We start from the raw sequence: 18077 nt of genomic DNA, 5'->3' as shown, positions 1-18077 counted from the left end.
AGTTCTGGGTCAGCTGAAATCTGCAACCACTGAAGCCACCTGAAAATGCCTCCCTGGATACCTGGAACTTGGACTGTAAGACAAGCCACCAGAGCAGGAACGAGATAAGATAAAAGGGGCGCTGTTGTCTGGGTGTTATCTCAGATCTGGGGGGAGGTTAACAAAGCTGGGGGAGAAGAATGTGTCACTGATAATGGACACAACTGCAGAATTTATGGGCCACAGGAAAGCCAGCTCAGCAACTGTGCTGAAATCAGCTTGGACTTGGTAAAATGTAATTCCGGCAGGGGGAGATCGACCACCAACTCAAACAGGAAGCCTGAGTACAAGGCCTAATTAGCATTAGAAGCAAGGGAATCAATTAACCAACAGAATAGTAGCGCTGTGTACCCAATGTGCAGTAATTTGTTTCTTTGCTAAAATGTATGAATAGTGAAAAGACCTGGGGAATACCACTACTGAGAAGCCCAGGGTGAGGAAGAATGAAAAGGACACTACTGGATCTACAGGTGGTAACTATCTTCTACCTGATCTCTCTCTTTCTATTTCTTTCTACCTTTCTCCCTGACGTTCCATGTTAAATAAAATCTGCATTATTGACTTCAGCATACGATCTTGTTTGAACCTTAATTTGGGCAGAGGCACATCTCAAAAGCTAGATCTTAGCATCAGGAGCATTGTTTTTTTCAGCTGTAAAGGAAGCTGGATCAAGAACATGTGGCTCTTAAGTAGGAGGAGTAAAAGAGAAGACTGAGCAGTCTTCTCAGTCTGCTCCTTCTGAGCAGCATTCTTAAAAAAATCCAAGTAGTTGTGGAATCTCACATTCAGATTTTGCTTGAACCAGGCCAGGATACAATGCTAACAAAAGTAGCAAGGCTGGCTCCTTTGCGCGTTCATTTCTATCCCATGACAACAGAAAGATTTATGCTACCATGCACTGAGCTGGATTAGGGACTGCAATATTGAGCCAAGGGGGCTGTGCCAGGAGAGAAGAGTGTTTGCCCCCACTGGCTACAGGCTCATAACATGTGCACCTCTTTCAAGGAATGTTAAGCTGCATTTTAGGTAGGAAAAATCATGGCCCATTCTTAGTCTTCTTCACAAGTTACATGCTGCATCCACAAGGGCATCTCATGCCATTCAGCAGAATGGATTTATAGGTTATACAGTCTTATTTCCAACTCTAAACTCAATTTCCTGGGAGTACATTCAAGACCATTGAAGCATCCTGAGACAATAGGAGGATACTGCTCTGGTTTGCCCCAATTTTGATTCATCTGCGTCTTCACTGTTGCAAACATGTTTCAGAGCCAATTTAATAAAGCCACTGGATAATCATTTGTAGATCCAAGAGGGTATTTTTGTTAGTAGCTGCAAAATGCTTTACTAAAAAAAGGAGGACTCAATAATTCCCTTTCTTCAGATTAAATCAGTCAAAAAACCCACTAGTTTTTTTTAAAAGAGAGCTCTCTTTATTAAATAGAGTGCTCAGAAGCAACTGGCAATTTTACCTGCAATGGCATAGTCATTACAGAATAAATAATTAGGGTTTCATACAGCAATCTTTCCCAGTTTTACAGATGTTTTGTTTGAAATTCTAACCATACAGATTTCAGAACAAAAAAATATTACCAGCAAATTACACATCCAGTTAAAATGTTTAAAACATGGCCATGCTAATTAAAACTAATAAAAGGTATGTCAGAGATTGAAGGCAGCACCAGCTAGAAGATTTTTAACAAAACTAGACAGAAAATTAGGGTGTTTCAACTGTGAGCTACAGATTCTTTTTTCCTCTTGCTCTTTCTATAGATACCATTAGTACTTGCAAGCCTTTTCATTAAAATGCATGGGGTTTGAGGGTAAGCAGGTTATATTTGCACAGGTCATGTTTCCCAGTTAAGAACAAACACTTAGAAAACTTAATTTGAGAGGCAGTACCTTATGAAATAATGTCTGAATCAATTTTTAAAATAATTACTGCTTTCCTCTTGCTTCTCATTAAGCCACTACTGGTGCTGCAAAATTGGCACCTTCTTCAAACCAGTTTGTTCCAGAAAAAGCTGCTCCCATCTAGTTGTGACAGCCTGCTGCTGCTAGTAGAGGGGAAATAGGTTAAACCAATAAGCAGGCACATCTCAAGGCAAAATTGGCACCTACTGCCAAGATATAAACATTCCAACCCACCACCAATCTAGCAAAGAGTTTATTAAAATTATAATTAATTAATTGTTAATTTAAATCCTTTAAAATGCAAATAAATGAAAACCAGACAAAGACTATTAGCTGTAATCCCCCCTCTGGAAGAGTGTTACAGGCCAGTTTTTATGCTGCAGTACATTGACTTTCTTGGAAAGCACTGCAGAGCTGAATTAAAATATTTCAGCTGCTCTGTGAAATGGTTCATTGTTTTTGTTATACATGCCCAATCTTCAAACATTTTAGATAGCATGCATTAGACTTCAAGAATTGTAAATTTTGCAAGGATTGACTCTCCAGCCACTTCTGAATACCTTAAGAAATTCTGATGGCAGAATTTACATTCACATCCAAAGCTGTCCAATGCATTTTCTTCAACAACACAATTATAAGAAGTGTCATAGTGCTAACAAAAGGAAACATTGTTATTGTGGGATAGACAATGTTTAAGTACAAGATGATGAACAAAAAGTCTCACTGTCTTGCAATGAACGTGCTTAAACGATGATGCAGAAGCTGCCAACAAGCCAATTGTCACTGCTGACTGTGATGAGCATTTATTTCATCAAAATTAAAATACATTCTTTCCAGTCCTGAAATTGTCAAGTATTTCCAAATGATAGATAATTAATTCAGACATATAACATGCAAGGATGTTTAAGATTCTGTGATATTCTTGCATCATTTTCTCTGATCAGCCAAATATTTTATTTTGAAAGTGGGCTTAATGCTGTTTAGATTTATACACTCTAGTGAAATACCATTTTGCAGAGATACTCTTGGATCTTGCCAACAGTGCTCAAGTCCATTGTATCCGTGTGTTTCTGGAACAAGGAAATTAGTACCTTTCTCCATAAATAGCAGCATATTATCATGCTATTAATTTTTTTAAATTTTTAAAATCAACATTAATTTTATATATATATATATATATATATATATATATATGACTGGGATTTAAAAAAATTGTTGTCAGTATCTCTGGTATGAAGATAGACCCTGCCTTACAGCACAACACAGGTAATAATCATTTCTTTGGAGCACAACATTTCATGCTCTGGTCTTCATCTTTTTGAGTTCTCATCTACCACCAGCTGTTAGTTCAGCAGTGGCAATACAATGCATCTATTCCCAGAAATCATAGCCATAAAAGTAGCAGGTTAGCAGAGTATAACTTGGACAGTTAGAGCCAGTCGCAACCCAAAGAACCAAGCCCTTCTAAGGCACTGAAAGGGTTTGTTCTTTTTAATTCTTTGTTGAAAGGATGAAAACTACACTCCAACATGGGACACTCTTGAGTGTTTCGCCCACTTCTGTTTAGCCCCAGCTAAACAGAAGAATAATCCCATCAACACTGACAGATGTAAAGGTAAAAAAAAACCTCAAAAAATAACTTCTAAGAATCTGGATCATATTAAAGGAACCAAATTAGAAGCAGTAGTGGGAGCAACAGTAGGTTAACAGGCTTTAGTCAGAGTATTTCAGTATAAATGTCATTCAAACAGGAGTGATAATGCAACTCAAGGCCTTTGACTAGCTCATGTTACTCCCTCTCTTCAAGTGCTCAGATGCATCCTTGCAACCTGTTGTTCACAAGTCTGCTTCCATTCTCAGTAAGTTCACCACTCCGTAACTGGAAACTACCTAAGAGACTTGGCAAACTACCCTCTTGGCCCTCATTTTTGCAGCCACTAGCCTCAGGGGAGCAATTGAGGTGCCTAAACAGACATACATAATTTGGAGGTAATATCCTGCCTGGCTTCCAGCTGCTATTCCAGAAGGAAATAGGGCTCCTGTGGACTGTGCAGTACATTTACCAGCCCTTTTTAAAATATTACAGGCATCCCAAAAATTCAGCCATGGAAGAAGATATTTTAGTTCAGACAGCTGAATTTCAACTTATCTGCCTATTCTATGCCATGTATTTTTAATATTGTGATTTTGAATTCCTGTTGGAGAACACAACTGAGGCACACCGATCTTTGCACTCTAACAAACTGCAGTCTTTAAAACTTGCTTTAAAATGCTGAAGTGTCAATATTCAGAGCCATCAACTTGTTAACTGCAGTGTTCACGGCATCTGTCCATATTCTGCTACATGGATATTTATTTTGAGATTCTCCTCAAGAACAGAGTTCAGAAGTCATCAAATCTCTATTACGTTTCCTTCAAACCATCTCAAAATACAGATTACAGTGATGCAAAATATAATGGAACATTCCATCAACTTTATCTGTTAAGTATTTGTGCAGGGAATGGATGTTTAAAAATACATAGAAATAATATGTTGATTTAAAATAATAGGCTCTGCCTTTATTTAAGTTATTTTGTTTGGTGAGAGGGTGGAGAGAAAAAAAGGGCCGATTGTTACTAAGAAGAGATTTTTTACTAATTAATGTCTCTTTAATACATTCTTCAATGACAATATGATAATAGCACATTTACCATCCAAGTACACTGGCCAACAGTTAGATACCCAACAGCAAAAAAGAGGAATTTATGTATTTATCAATAAATTCTGAGTATTTTTAAAGGTACATTTTGAATCTGTGCTGCAATTAAATCTGTTCTATAACAAATACTTTGACCTGGAAGTATTTTAAAATTTTCTAGATTTATTTTTTTAAAGCTTTCTGTTGACAGGGACAGAGACAATGAAAAGTACAATAAATATTTGATGAAAATTCCCACTCTAATTGAAAAAAATAAAGATACCTATTTCCTGCAGTTTACATCAGATAAGTCTGAGTGCTCTGCAAGACATTATTAATGGAATAAAAAAATAAAGCTCCAAGCCATTTAATGCATTTAAATAATATAACCCAAGACTCCCAAATCCAGTCTATTCTGACTACATGTTATATTTAAAAGCTGTTCAACAATAAAGCTTGTCTGCAGGCAGGATTTTTGCATCTATGAAAAAGCAACTCTTAATGGCAGCACAAAACAAATACTGATTTATTATGCTGACTCCACAGAATAGAATTTTACACCTGAAAAATGGACAAAGTTTCTTTGCAGTGTTGCCAAGTTTCAGTGGGATTCATCTAAATGTTACATGAAGTTCCCTTCATAGTCATTGCAGACATAGGTAATAGTTAGGTCATGAGTGGTCTCCTTGTTAAAGCAGCTGTTTACATTTGGTCAGATGAATTACACCTTAAAAACACCTTAAATTTTTTTTTTTGATGTAAAAAAACCTACACCTTAAACACTGCTTTCCAGTAACTATATTAGTACGCTTATCCACTACTGGGTATCCACTTCAATTGCAAGAATTCCTCTGATATTCTAAAACCAGTCATTAAGAGAGGAGAATATCCTCCAAGTATACTGCAGCTTACAGGGCTTGCACTTTTGGGTGCAGATGGTCACGAATAAAAAGCCAGCTCACTTTATATTCTTCTCTTACATGTGCCCAGTATGCCACAGCACCATTGTAAGGGTTCAAAAAGCAAGGTGCCCAGCTTTTTCCAGTTCCTACATAGCTTTAAGAGTACCAAGCTGGAGCAATATATGCATTGTGAGATTCACACATGGCAACGCAGCCTGCAAGAACCAGCATTAATTAAGAAGTAGTGTTATCATCTCCTCTGACACTGTATTAATACGAAAATTACTGACTGTAACTAATAAAACATATTCCTTCTGGGTTGAAGAGATGAACTAATTGATCAAATAAGAACAACAGGGATTTCTAACAGCTGCCCTACAGCTTTCAGAAAACAGCAGGTTACAGAGCCAGTAGTGATACTGCTTATGTTCCCATGGTGTATCTCCTTCTGTTGCTGTAATCTGCAGTAGGTAACTGAACCATGAGCCAGAGCCTGTTGGCTGATGTGAATGAACATCCATATCCACAGAAGAAATCTAGCATTCCTATGGTTTTCTCCATTTTCTCAGAACTAAAGAACTCCTTCAAAGGAGCTTTCCCAGCATGACACTCTCAGCATTAAGAATGAAGCTTAAGAAAATTCATCTTCTAGCAAAACTGGTCTTCCCAAGTGCCATTTATATACCCTCTGTTCTTCACTCACTCAATCTCTTTCCAACTTCTTGCACCATACTGCCTCAAAGGATTATAAAGAAGTTCTGGAAATACTACACTTGGCATCCAATAGCAGCTTGGGAATGAACCAGGACCTTACTTCTACTCCTTTATTTTTAAGGAATAATCACAAGGGTTCCACCATGGCATTGTGGTTCCTTACCTACTTGTCTGGCATAATGACAAATGAAAAGCAAAAACAACCAGCCACAACTTTAAGCCAGAGGAGCAGTGATTCTGGCAAAAGTTTAAAGCCAGACATCCTGCAGCTTACAACACCTACACCATATTCTCAAAAATTTAGATCAGTCAAAAAGGCAGCCAAAGAAACCATTTTAAATCTGACCTCATCTCAATGGAACTGGGAGCAAGGAAAAGGGGAAAAAAAAGCCCACACATACAAACAATCAGATTGGAACACAATACAATAATACTGTTGCTTAATCGACTTTTAAAAGATGCAAGATTAGCATTTAGCTTCTTAAAGAATCCAGACTACAATCAGCTCTTGCACAAATGGTGGAATGCAGCAAAGGGGACTGTCAGCTGAATCCATTTGGGATGCCCATAAACAAAGTCATCTTCATTTTGCCAAAACAGCTTCTAAAATCATTATTTTGAGGAGAAAACTTTGGCCCTGTTGAGTGTCAGTGGCTGTGATAATAATCTAGAAGACACATGAGCTACCACAAATCATGGCTTTGCTTCTAACTTGTATCTAGTCCAGCTACAAGGCCATTTCTGAAAAGCAAAAGGCAACAGAGTACTGCACAATCCACCAAGATGCACACAATTTTACTAATCGTACCAGTGCCAATAGTCTATATATCAAATACTTATTTACTGAGTGATAAAAGCAATACTTGCAAGTCATTCTTATGGTACAGATAGAAGTTATGACAAACATAAGACTATTTTCTTTCATTTTTTGTTTAAAATTCACCACTAGATGTGGGAAGACCACAGGTCCTCCCACATGTTCCATTCCAGAAACTTCTGAACACTCTTTCACAAGACTGGACTCTGCCTTTGCTATGAAGCAGAAAATAAACATTCTATTTAACAACTTGGAGCGTAATATTTGAAGAAAGAGCTGCTAGCATCTCTGGATTCGCATACAGATAAACCATCTGAACGCCACCTATGTTTATCCAAGGAAAGAATTCTATGTCTCTGTTTTGAGGTAATACTTAGACAACATTTAACACATGAGTTCTGAAACCACATTTGAGTTTCTTGCATAGAGAAAGGACTGAAGAAAACTTTAGAACTTCTCAAAGGAGATAAAGTTCCTTTAACAGTTGATTAAATTAAACAATCCAAGTACTCTAAGTTCAGTGATTTCCAAGATATGCCAGCCTGTGGGTTACACCTTCACAGTCCCTTCTCCCTACTCCCAAAGGAAAGATAAAATTGAACTATTGAAGGCCAAGCAGTCTGTAGTTAGTAAGCTCAACAACCAGTCCATAAGCTAAAACAAGTGAGAACAATAGCTGCTAAACAAGACAAAAGCAAATAAGGAATAGAATTATTGAGTGCTGAAAACAACTGCTTAAGCCAGAAAAGGTAGGAATCTGTAAACACAAAAAAGAGATAAATATAATCCAGACATATGTCACCCCCGGGGTTTCAAAGTTCCCAGACACTTAGCCATTACTGAGGTCCTGCTATGGGACACTACCTGTCATTATACAGCTCTACATTCATTCAACAAAGCTTGTCTGCTAAACAGATTGTCTTTATCTCAGTGTCCAACTGATGAGTTGCCTGCTACCCTAATTTATCACTTTAGGGCTGTGATACTGAAATCAGCCAGATAGAAACTGAATACTTAAACAGAATATTTAAAACTTAAAAGTTTTAAGTATTACAAAGCAGGCACTCTTTATTGCAGAGGTCTCTTGGAGGATCCTTCCTCTAATCAAGTGCCCTGAGTAAACAGTTTTTCATCATATACACTGAAGACATATTCATTAGCTATCCCTCCTTACTTGATGTATATGTATTACTTTATTTGACACAGTCACCCCTTATTGAGAGTTCTTACAGGGTTCTTTGGTGGTCTTTTTCAGTGGTCCTCAATGTCCAGTGTCCTTTTGAGGTGGCTGTTCCTCAACCCCCACTTTTGAGTAAGCACAATATCATTGTTTTCCATAACTTCGGCTTTGTTGGCCTTGCAGAGCTGAGCTGGCATCCTGCTTGCCTTTTGCATGACTTCTGTTTGCCTAAGTTACATCCTCTACCTATTTCTGCAAGGCTGTGTTGTTCTGTTCTATCAGACTAAAATGGTGTTCTGTTCTACTCTTAGCTGGGCAATGCTATGAATTCCAACTTTTACTTGAAAACTGTTGAAACAATAGTTACAAATCGTCAAAGTTTTTCCAAAGGCAAATAAGATTCAAAGCTGCTTCCCCTTCTTAAACAAACAGGTGAGAAAGGCATGTAATTTACACTCCTACATTACTTCAGCAACTAGTTTATTCATTTTAAAGCAAAGTCCACGATAGAAAAAAATTATGTGTTTCAATTCACACTTCTACTGTTCAGGACAATTTTGCATACTGCTTATTTCTAGTAACAGACTTGTTGGTGCTGGGCTGTTTTGTCAAGGCACTGCACCTTGCATTTAAAATTAGAACCTTGCTCCTACTTTAAAATGTCTCATTTTCCTGTCCCAGCAGTGCTGCAACTCTCTCCCTCTTTCTTTCCACCTACTCATTCCCTATGCAGCTGCCAGTATTCCCTCCCCTAAAAGCTTTAGTGTTACAAGTACCCTGACATAGCAGGTTCACAACATGAACTGGTGTAAGGGCTGGATTAGAGCATTAGTTCAACAAACTTCAGCTCCACACATCCTTGACTACACTCAGACTCTAGAGGACATGCCTAGGAACAAATGAAGCCAGTCGAGTAAGTTTTATTAAATGCTTTCTGACCTCATGTAGACATCCTAGAAAATACAGGGCGGGGGGAGGGGGGGGGGTTCCAAGTCAGCATGCATGTTAAAATATCCCTGTTTATTTTTTACTCTAAAGCTACAGTCCAGACAGATGTGTTACCTCATTGGGAAAATTATACAGTCACTTTTCAAATTAGGCAATCATTTTAGTTCAAAGGTTATTTAAACTACAGTCTTGTTTCAGTCAAATTCAAACTATATTCACTTGAGGGACTACAGTTGAAAGGGAAACTCTCCATTTTAATAGAAAGTTGCCTGTGGCAACTTATTCATTAATCAGAAGCAGAAATCTTTCTACATTCAGAAGGCAAATTACTTAGTTCCCTTGTCCATGTACTCCCATTTACAGAGGATTTAGCACCAGAGTTGCAGATTTCTTTTTTGAAATGAGGATGTCTCCATGACCCAAATCCACCTTACAAACAAGGGCCCTCAAAACCCATGAGTGCAGTTCAAAGAGCTGAGCCTTGCTAACTGCCATCCTTTTCCCATAGCCCACTGATAAACTTCAAAAATAACTAGAAACCTTGTTTAACATCAGTCCTCTATCATGTTAGTAATGTAAGTAAGGTAATGTGCAATTTTGTCCCACGTAAAAACTTCAAATAAGCATTTACTTGAATCACTGGAGACACAGTATCAAGTAATTAGGGACATTCCTTAGCTCAACCCTCAGTTTCATAGCTGATTTTACAAGACTCACTCCTGTTAAAATTTGTATTATTTTCTTACTTACTTTACACAACTGTTTCATGCTTTCTTTGGTGGTAAAGACTTATGGTTTTACACATAATCTCTGGCCAGTAGGCAAAAAAGTAGATAATTTGGTCAGTTCAACTATGGCAGTGACACCTTCAAAGCACATTTGAACTGCTAGTACCTACATTAAACATACACAACTCCATAGCTACATAATTGCTGAGATAAATTTTAAAAGCATCACTGGAATTTTTCTATGAAAATTTTTTTTTGTGACCTTTAAATTTGCCCAAGAAAAAAGAATGCATCAAAAAACTGATGCACATAAAAGTTAAATCTAAATTAGTAAGTCCAATAGAAGATTTTGATACTATTAACAGTTCAGTGGGATCATCTGCACTGGCCCACAGCCCACACTTCAGGCCATATGCAACTGAAGAACCCTGCCTGACCAGTGTTGTGGAGCAGATACCTATCTTCAGCCCATGGACAACCCTGTGCTGGAGCAGGTGGATGCCTGTAGGAGGCTGTGACCCCATGGGAAGCCTGTGCTGGAGCAGGCTCCTGGCAGGACCTGGGGAGACAGGAGCCCACACTGGAGCAGGTTTGCTGGCAGGACTTGTGACGCCCTGGGGACCCATACTGAAGCAGTCTGTTCCTGAAGGATTGCACCCCATCAAAATGACCCATGCTGGAGCTGTGTGTGAACAACTGCTGTGGGAAGGATTCACACTGGACAAGTTTGTGGAAAGCTGTCTCCCATCAGGAAGACCCCACAGTGGAGCAGCAGAAACACCATGTGACAAACTGACCACAACCCCCATTCCTGTCTCCCTGAGCCACTGAGCAGGGAGGAGGTAATGAATCAGGCATAAAGTTAAGCCTGGGAATGAGGGAGGGGTGGGGGAAAGGTTTTTCTGAAGCTTGCTTTTACTTCTCATCATCCTACTCAGATTATGATTGGTCATAAATGCAATAATTTCCCCAAACTGAGTGTGTTTTGCCCATGATGATAATTGGTGATTCCCCCATCCTTTTATACTGACCCACAAGATTTGCTACATTTTCTCTCTCCTTTCCAGTTGTGAAGGGGAGTGACTGAGCAGCTTTGGTGGGCATCTGGCATCCATGAAGGTCAAACCACTGCACTACTGTATTAAAGTATTTCATTTTACTGCAAAAACCTTTTAAAAGCCGAAATTTCCAATTTCAGAAATAATGGATTTTTTCATCTAGTCAGTTACTCATCCTGAAATACAGTCCTATTTAGAATTCAGCTAAAGTTCCTTTTGGTTTTCCCCTGGCTTGTTTTTAGATTAGATATAACAGGCAAAATACCAGCTTTACAAGTTTACTGTTACTGGGAAATTCCACTAAATAATATGGAAATTCCTCTTACAGCACATTAGCAAACACACACAATAGTGGCATAAAGATTTACCTATACAAGTTTCTTGTACAAGTTTACCTATACAAGATTGACCTATACAAGTTTCTTTGCCTAAACAAGTTTCTTTAACAAAACTACATTCAGAATCAAAGAGTTTCAACAAAATTTCTTTCTGAGATTTAACAAATTGGGTGAAGTTGAGACAATGTGGTCACTTTGTAGCACTCATGGAATTCAGCAGACCAAGCTAAAAACCTGCTGCATAACTGAGTAGCTCTTCAGGACATTTTTCCTAAGAATAAGCTAGCCCACAAAAACATTCTTCCACTTGCCTCTTCATGAACATATGCACCACTATTTTCCCTTGCTCTTCAGACAAGACATTTTCTTAAGAGATATCTCTACTATAAGCATTAAAACAACCCTATACATTTTCAGTTAGACACACCTGAGAATGTTAAATGCATCGGTATATATTTGCTTTCCTTGTGATCCTTTCACCTTATGATCTAGAATTCCTTTCCACTGCTAAAACTACTAATTGCTTACCAGAGACATTATAAGCTGATGTTGTATTGAAACAGAGCTAGGTTGGCCTCTGAGGATGGAAATCTTTGTCTGAAAAGAAGTTTCACACAATGATACAGCTATTTTGATAACGTGTACAGCCTAATTTCTCTAAGGCTTCCAACTGGAACGAGCTTGGCAACTGCAGTTGTTTTAACATTCATCTGATGTTCCTGATGGCTTCAGCTTTTCAATCTACCACTTTCTATGGGTGAAAGAAGCAAGAACATAAATGCAACCAAACTACCCTAGAAATACTACTCTGCATACATTAAACAATAAACATCTATTACATACTTACATTAATCATATATCAGAGCAAGCATGATTCAAGCTAATTTCCACAACATGCAGTTGCCTGCCTTAATAAAGGCTGTATAGGCAGGCCTTCAGATTCATATGGAATTCCTGGTAGAAGAGGAAGCAGTAACTTTGGCAAATGTATCCCTACTTCAAATTACACTTGTACAGTAGGTATCATATACCATCATATATATCTTGAGAGCATCCTTTTCTCTAAAAGAAGAGTATTATAACTAGAAAAATAAGAACTTTCTCTATTCATTAATACTTATATTAATATTTTAAGCTTTTACTAGTTTGGGTTTTTTTTTTTTTTAACCAAGAGATTCATCCATTACAAGCTATCAAAACAATAATATTGTATTTCACCTGTAACAGTGCTAAAAGCATTTCACATATGCAATCTCTGGGGCTCTGGGAATTTTCAATTCAAAGTAAGCACAAATTCAAAACAGAATGAAAACTAGACATGTCTTTCCTATACATATTCCTATAATATACACTATTTCCAAATATTAGCACTCCCACATCTCCTTATTTTGGAGGATAAACAATTCACTTCTTGATGCACCACAGGAGAAACAAGATGATCCTTGTGAAAAAGATGCATAGATGCAACCATGCCTGAAACAGCCACATAAATAAAACATGAGCTTTTTGTAATGGCAAAGAGAATTCACTTTAAGCAAGTGGCAACATCAAGGATAAAATGGAAATAATAATTTGTAGCAGCAGATTTAGAAAAAGAATCTTAAGTCTTCTTAGATTACCAAGACATGGAAGAAAAATGGAACTTCATAATAAGAAACTTCAAATGAAGCTATTATATCCTTCAAACTAACTAATAAAGATCCCAATTATTATCCAACTAAAGGAGGGAAGCAACAAAAGAAACAAATAACAAAATTTAAGTTGATGTCAAAAGCTGTATTTTCAAGGTCAAATGAAGTGATGACACCAGAAAGTCCAGATATAAAGATCAGATGAGAAGCTGAAAGCATTTAAACCTATCTGTAAAAGGATTTCCTGTGGGACATCATAAAAAAGCAGATGCCATGCACATATCTATGGGAATGTCAAGGGTAAGGTCTTCATTGCATCATTAGAGAACTTCAAAATGTATTGCCAAGTAAATATTTCTAGGAAGTAATAACCTGAAACATGAACACCTCTGAATCCTTGTTTATTAACTCTGAAGTATTTATTCCTTAATTAACAGCATGTATTGAACATATTTGAAATGTTAGTACAGACACTCCAAGAACTTAGATCATGGGATTGTCCAAACATTATATGCTCCTAACAGCTTCATATAAATTTGTTTGCTAGTAGGTTTGCTACAGAGGAGTAACAGATAAAAAAAGTTTCTCTCTACTATTTTGGCATTGACACTAGTAAGATTTCATGATGATACCTGCATAAAACTTTGCTACGCCTCTCCATTCGCAAGTTTTTCCCTACACCAGTTCCAAGTCTATTTTGTGCACAAATTTATGACAAAGAACAAACAAGGTTACTTGCAACTCTAAAAGTTTTGAGAAGGTATAGAATTTCAGTCTCTAACTTCGCAACTTTCACGTACCTATTCCACATCTGAAAATTACAGAAGAGTACTCTGAGGGTCTGTGCATTACAAACACTACCCTTTAAGTGCAGGCTACTACTCACTCAAGTGCAGCCCAGACAAAATCTGGGCAAATGGCAGACCTATAATAGCAACATTTTTGGTGTATGTTCCAGTTGTAAATAACACAACCAGACAGTAGAGAATGGCCATTTGATGAAAAAAAAAAAAAAAAAAAAAGAAAACCCACATGAACTTAGCCAAATAGCTAGTAGAGGTGGCTGTAGATGCTTGCTCAGAAGCCAGTGTCACATTTACAGAGCTGCTCTCATAGCACTCCCTGCAGTCCATAATATTCTGTCTGACAACCCATTTTTTGGCAATGCAACACCAAAATTATCATCAATAGCAAATAAACTACCATTGAACATTCAGAAAGCAGTGAACTCTCCAGTGCTAAAACCACTGGTGTCTGACACACTGTTGACTCTTCAACACCTCCAACTTCAGGAATGGTAGAGAAATCAGAAAATCTGGTTTTTCTTTTCTATAGAAGTTATTCTACTTCAAAACTGAGTGCATGTGGCAGTATAGAATATATCCATGCCAACTGGCCTCTCCACCAGTTTGCCTTTGCAAGAGGAATAATAGTTAACATTTATCACATGAAACTCTTCAGTATGTCTTGCCACTTGTCTGCTGTCATCCATGTTGAATCTTGTATTCAAGTGAGCAACTCCAGAACTCTTAATTCAATTTAAGCTTGAAGTCTTTTCTTTCACAGCTCCTTAATTAGTTGTTAGAATCTTCACAGAAAGAGAGCCAACAAATAAACTCATCTGTATGTTGGAAGTTGAAGGCACACTTTATTTCAATAAAGTGAACAAATGTTTCTTCTTGGAAACAGTTTGATGAAGACAAAAAGTCTCTCCAGATTATACCTGAAACTCAACCTCTTCAGCTACCTGTTTCTCAGCTAATTTCAGTACTCATACAACACACAAGGCTGGTTTGGTGAAGCACTTTTCAAATCAAATCCTCTCTTTTGTTCAAGACAGACTTCATTCTACCAATCTTTCTTCAGGCTTCTTTTTGTGAAACTCAAGCACTCAGCACAGGCCCATAAGCAGCCTGTTTGCTTATCTCTCAGGACAATTTCATAGTTTGCAATTCCATTGTGTTCCTTACTTAGGACATACCTTCCAGCAACAGCTTCCTTGATGCTTATTTCTTCAGTTTTTCCATAATTTACATCAGAAGAGTCATTTGTTACCCAGCTTCCTAAGATTATACTCTTCTGTTCATTTCTTCATGTCACTCCTAATAAGCATTTTGCACAACATATTATCAGAAGAGATGACAGTTTTGCAGCACTTTGGTCCTTCTTACCTTCTTGTGAGAATTTAAGAACTCCTCCAGCTGTAAAGAATTTCCTCTGTATAATCAGTTTTGGACAGTAACAGGTGGGTTTTTTCCCAATCCTAGCTTCAAATTCACAGATTTTCTTGTATGAGTTGGAAAACAGAAAGTAGACAATGCACTTCACCAAGTTTGGCCATAGCTAGCTAATACATAGTCCCTGTCATTTTAACTAAGGCAAACACATGACAAGTAAAGATATAAAAAAATACTCAGGGTGAGTGTGAGTTTCTTCTTCCAACTGCACAATGAACTCTAGTATGGGAGCATGAAAGCAGCTTCGGAGAAAAGTCAAAAGGGTAAAAATAATTGTCACCAAAAATACAGTATGTCTGCAAATATTTAGAATGAGGAGGAGTATGTACTGTGAAATCATTCATACAGAACCAACTCACAATCAAAAGGAGGGAACAGAGCTACAAGCTTACTGTTGCTGTGATTCATTATCAAGCAGATGTTTGAACAGCACTAATCTTTTAATTCTTATGTTGCATCTCATTTCTCATTCAGCTACAGATTCCTATTTCTGCTATATTTATATTGAACATCTGCAAATGGACCTGTATTGTCCATGACCTCAAATCTCAGAGGACAATGATGATATTGCCTGTTACATTACCTTGCACACTCCTGAGCTTGTATCTATACCCTCTTTCCTATTTCCAAGTATCTCATCTTGAAATATCTCATCATACTCCAGAGTCTGTGTTTTTCTGTTCCTCCCATGCAGAATTTCCCACTTATAGACATAGGAGCAATAACATGTCCTGAATCAATGAAGCTGAAGTATATAGGCTTTGGGTCTCACAGATTTTCCCATTCTGTAACTTCTGATTAGGCAGTCTGACTATGACATACTTTACATGCTAAAATTAAAGACTGAATGAATACATTAACACAGACATTTACACAGATGAAGAGGCTCAGCATATCCTGTTAAGATACTTGGGAGTTTCTCAGATATTCTGAAGCAAGTCTCTAGCTGTTACAACTACTTCTTTCTCTAGAGGGTGTTTCCTTTACGAATTGCTGCAAACACTTTACATATTCGAGTGGTAATCTTTGCTCAGAACTCCGGCAGAATGGAGAAGTTTTCCTAAGTCCACTTAAAGGACTTAAGAAGGTCAACCTGGAACTGCTACTTTTCACCTGAACCCTCACTACACATTCCAACACGAACAACCTCCACTAATACCTATGGAATAGCTCAATTTCCATCACACTTCCTCTCTCCTACACAAATTTTTCCAAGACCTTGACCAGCTTCCATAACAGGATGCTTGTATGCACTTTTTTCTAAGACGAAATTGCCTTTAACAAAACTAAGTGATCCATTAGACCTAGCCCTAAGAGAGCTAGGGGAGAAAAAAAAAAAAAAAAACATTAGGAAAGTAGTTTCAAACGGAAAGAGTTTATTCCACACCTTCTACAGCGCCATGTACTTTTCAAACACATTGACAGAGGCTACTGTGTCAGTACATGAGCGTAACAAAACTTCCTCGCGGCATTCTCCCTTCGGCGCGGTAATTAGTAAGTAAGTGGTGCATGAATGCATCAGCAGAGCCATCCAGGCTGCCCACGGCCCCAACAAGTGTTGTTATTATTGCTCGGCCGCCCCGGTCCCCGCCCAGGCGCGGGGTCGCTCCCGGCCGAACGCCGCGCACGGCGGATGACACCTGCAAGACTCCCCTCCGGCCGCGCTCCACACACGAAACACCACTCAAAAAGAGTCTGTCCTCCCGCTACGTTTCTGCGCCTTGTTATCAGCCCGTGTTCAGGTTTTCCGCCGGCCAGGGGAAGCCTCCCGGCTCCCCCGATAACGGCTGCCCGGCCCCGCACCCACGGCCCGGAGCGGGAGACCGGCTCTCACCGCCCCTCTCCATCTGCACACAGAGGTCCTGGGAAAGCACAGTAGTGCTGCCTTCCCTCCGAGGTGGGAAATTTAAAAAAATAACGATTAAAACAAACCAAGCCACAGCACTACCCCGCCGCCAGCCTTGGCGCTGGCGAGCAGCTCCCGTCCCGACAGCTCCCTGCCCCGGCAGCTCCGCGGCCGGGCACCCGCACCCCGCCCACGGCACCCGGTCCCGACAGCTCCCCGTACCCCCAAACGCGCCCCACGGGCCTCCCGGTTGAAAGGGGCAGCACCCCCAGACAGGGGAAAAGGGGGTACGGGCAAGAAGGGAAGAAAGGTCACTTACTGGGCGTGCAGTGCAGGGGTGAGGCTTGCGAAGAGACGGGCGAGGAGGGAGGCGCCGCCGGCGGCGGCTCCTTGAGGGCGGCCGCGGCCGCGGAGGTCAGGACGGGGGGCAGCATGAGGTACCGGTCCGGCTGCGGCAGGCAGCGCTGGCACACCGAGTGCAGGCAGGGCAGCAGCTTGGGCCGCCGGCTCTGGATAGGCTGCCCGCACACGCCGCAAGTGTCCAACAGGTTGAGCGGGGCCGCGTCCCCGCCGCGCTCCGCCGGGCCCTGCCGGCTCTCGGCCTCGTTCTCCCCGCTCAGCGCCGCCACCGCCGCTGCCCCCGGTCGGTCCGCCGGGCACGGCCCCCCCGCCGCCGCTGCTGCAGCTGCTAACGCCGCTGCCGCCTCTTCCATTGTCCTGCGCCGGCCGCCGCCGGAGAGCCGAAGGGAGGCGGAGCAGCCCTGCCGCTTCCCGCCCGCACCGCCGCCGCCGCCTACCGGCCCCCGCCCCGCGGGTGTTCGTGCGCCCGCCCCGGCAGCGGCTGCCCCGCCGCTCCGCGCCGCCAACGGCCGCCCGCGCCCCGCCCCGCCGGGACCGCGCCCCCGCCCCTCTACGTGCGGCGAGCGCTGCCCCGCCCGCCCCGCGGCAACCGGCCCGGCCGCCGCGGAGCCCCGCCCCCTCCCGGGAGCCCCGCCCTCTCCCCGGCACCAGTGACCGCTCGCTGTCAGGTGGGTGGCTACCTGGCCC

General features: G+C 40.5%; 1 protein-coding gene across 4 annotated transcripts in view; it reads right to left on the bottom strand.

The window, feature by feature from the left end:
• The window catches only part of TRIM24 (tripartite motif containing 24), a 55081-nt gene extending 37268 nt beyond the window's left edge, over positions 1-17813 (bottom strand). For 2 of the 4 annotated variants that reach the window (XR_008430890.1, XM_053942422.1), the window contains exon 1: positions 17350-17810. Coding sequence is in view for 3 of the 4 variants with exons in the window: in XM_053942422.1 (XP_053798397.1) it covers positions 17350-17743 (394 nt within the window). In the remaining variant the exon portion in view is untranslated. Of the gene's footprint in view, positions 1-17349 lie in introns of all 4 variants that reach the window. The other 2 variants (XM_053942423.1, XM_053942424.1) reach the window with 1 other exon arrangement.
• Positions 17814-18077: the final 264 nt, after the last annotated feature.

This window comes from Vidua chalybeata, chromosome 5, assembly GCF_026979565.1.
Source record: "Vidua chalybeata isolate OUT-0048 chromosome 5, bVidCha1 merged haplotype, whole genome shotgun sequence".
Taxonomy (NCBI): domain Eukaryota; kingdom Metazoa; phylum Chordata; class Aves; order Passeriformes; family Viduidae; genus Vidua; species Vidua chalybeata.
This window is presented reverse-complemented; position numbering and strand designations above follow the sequence as displayed.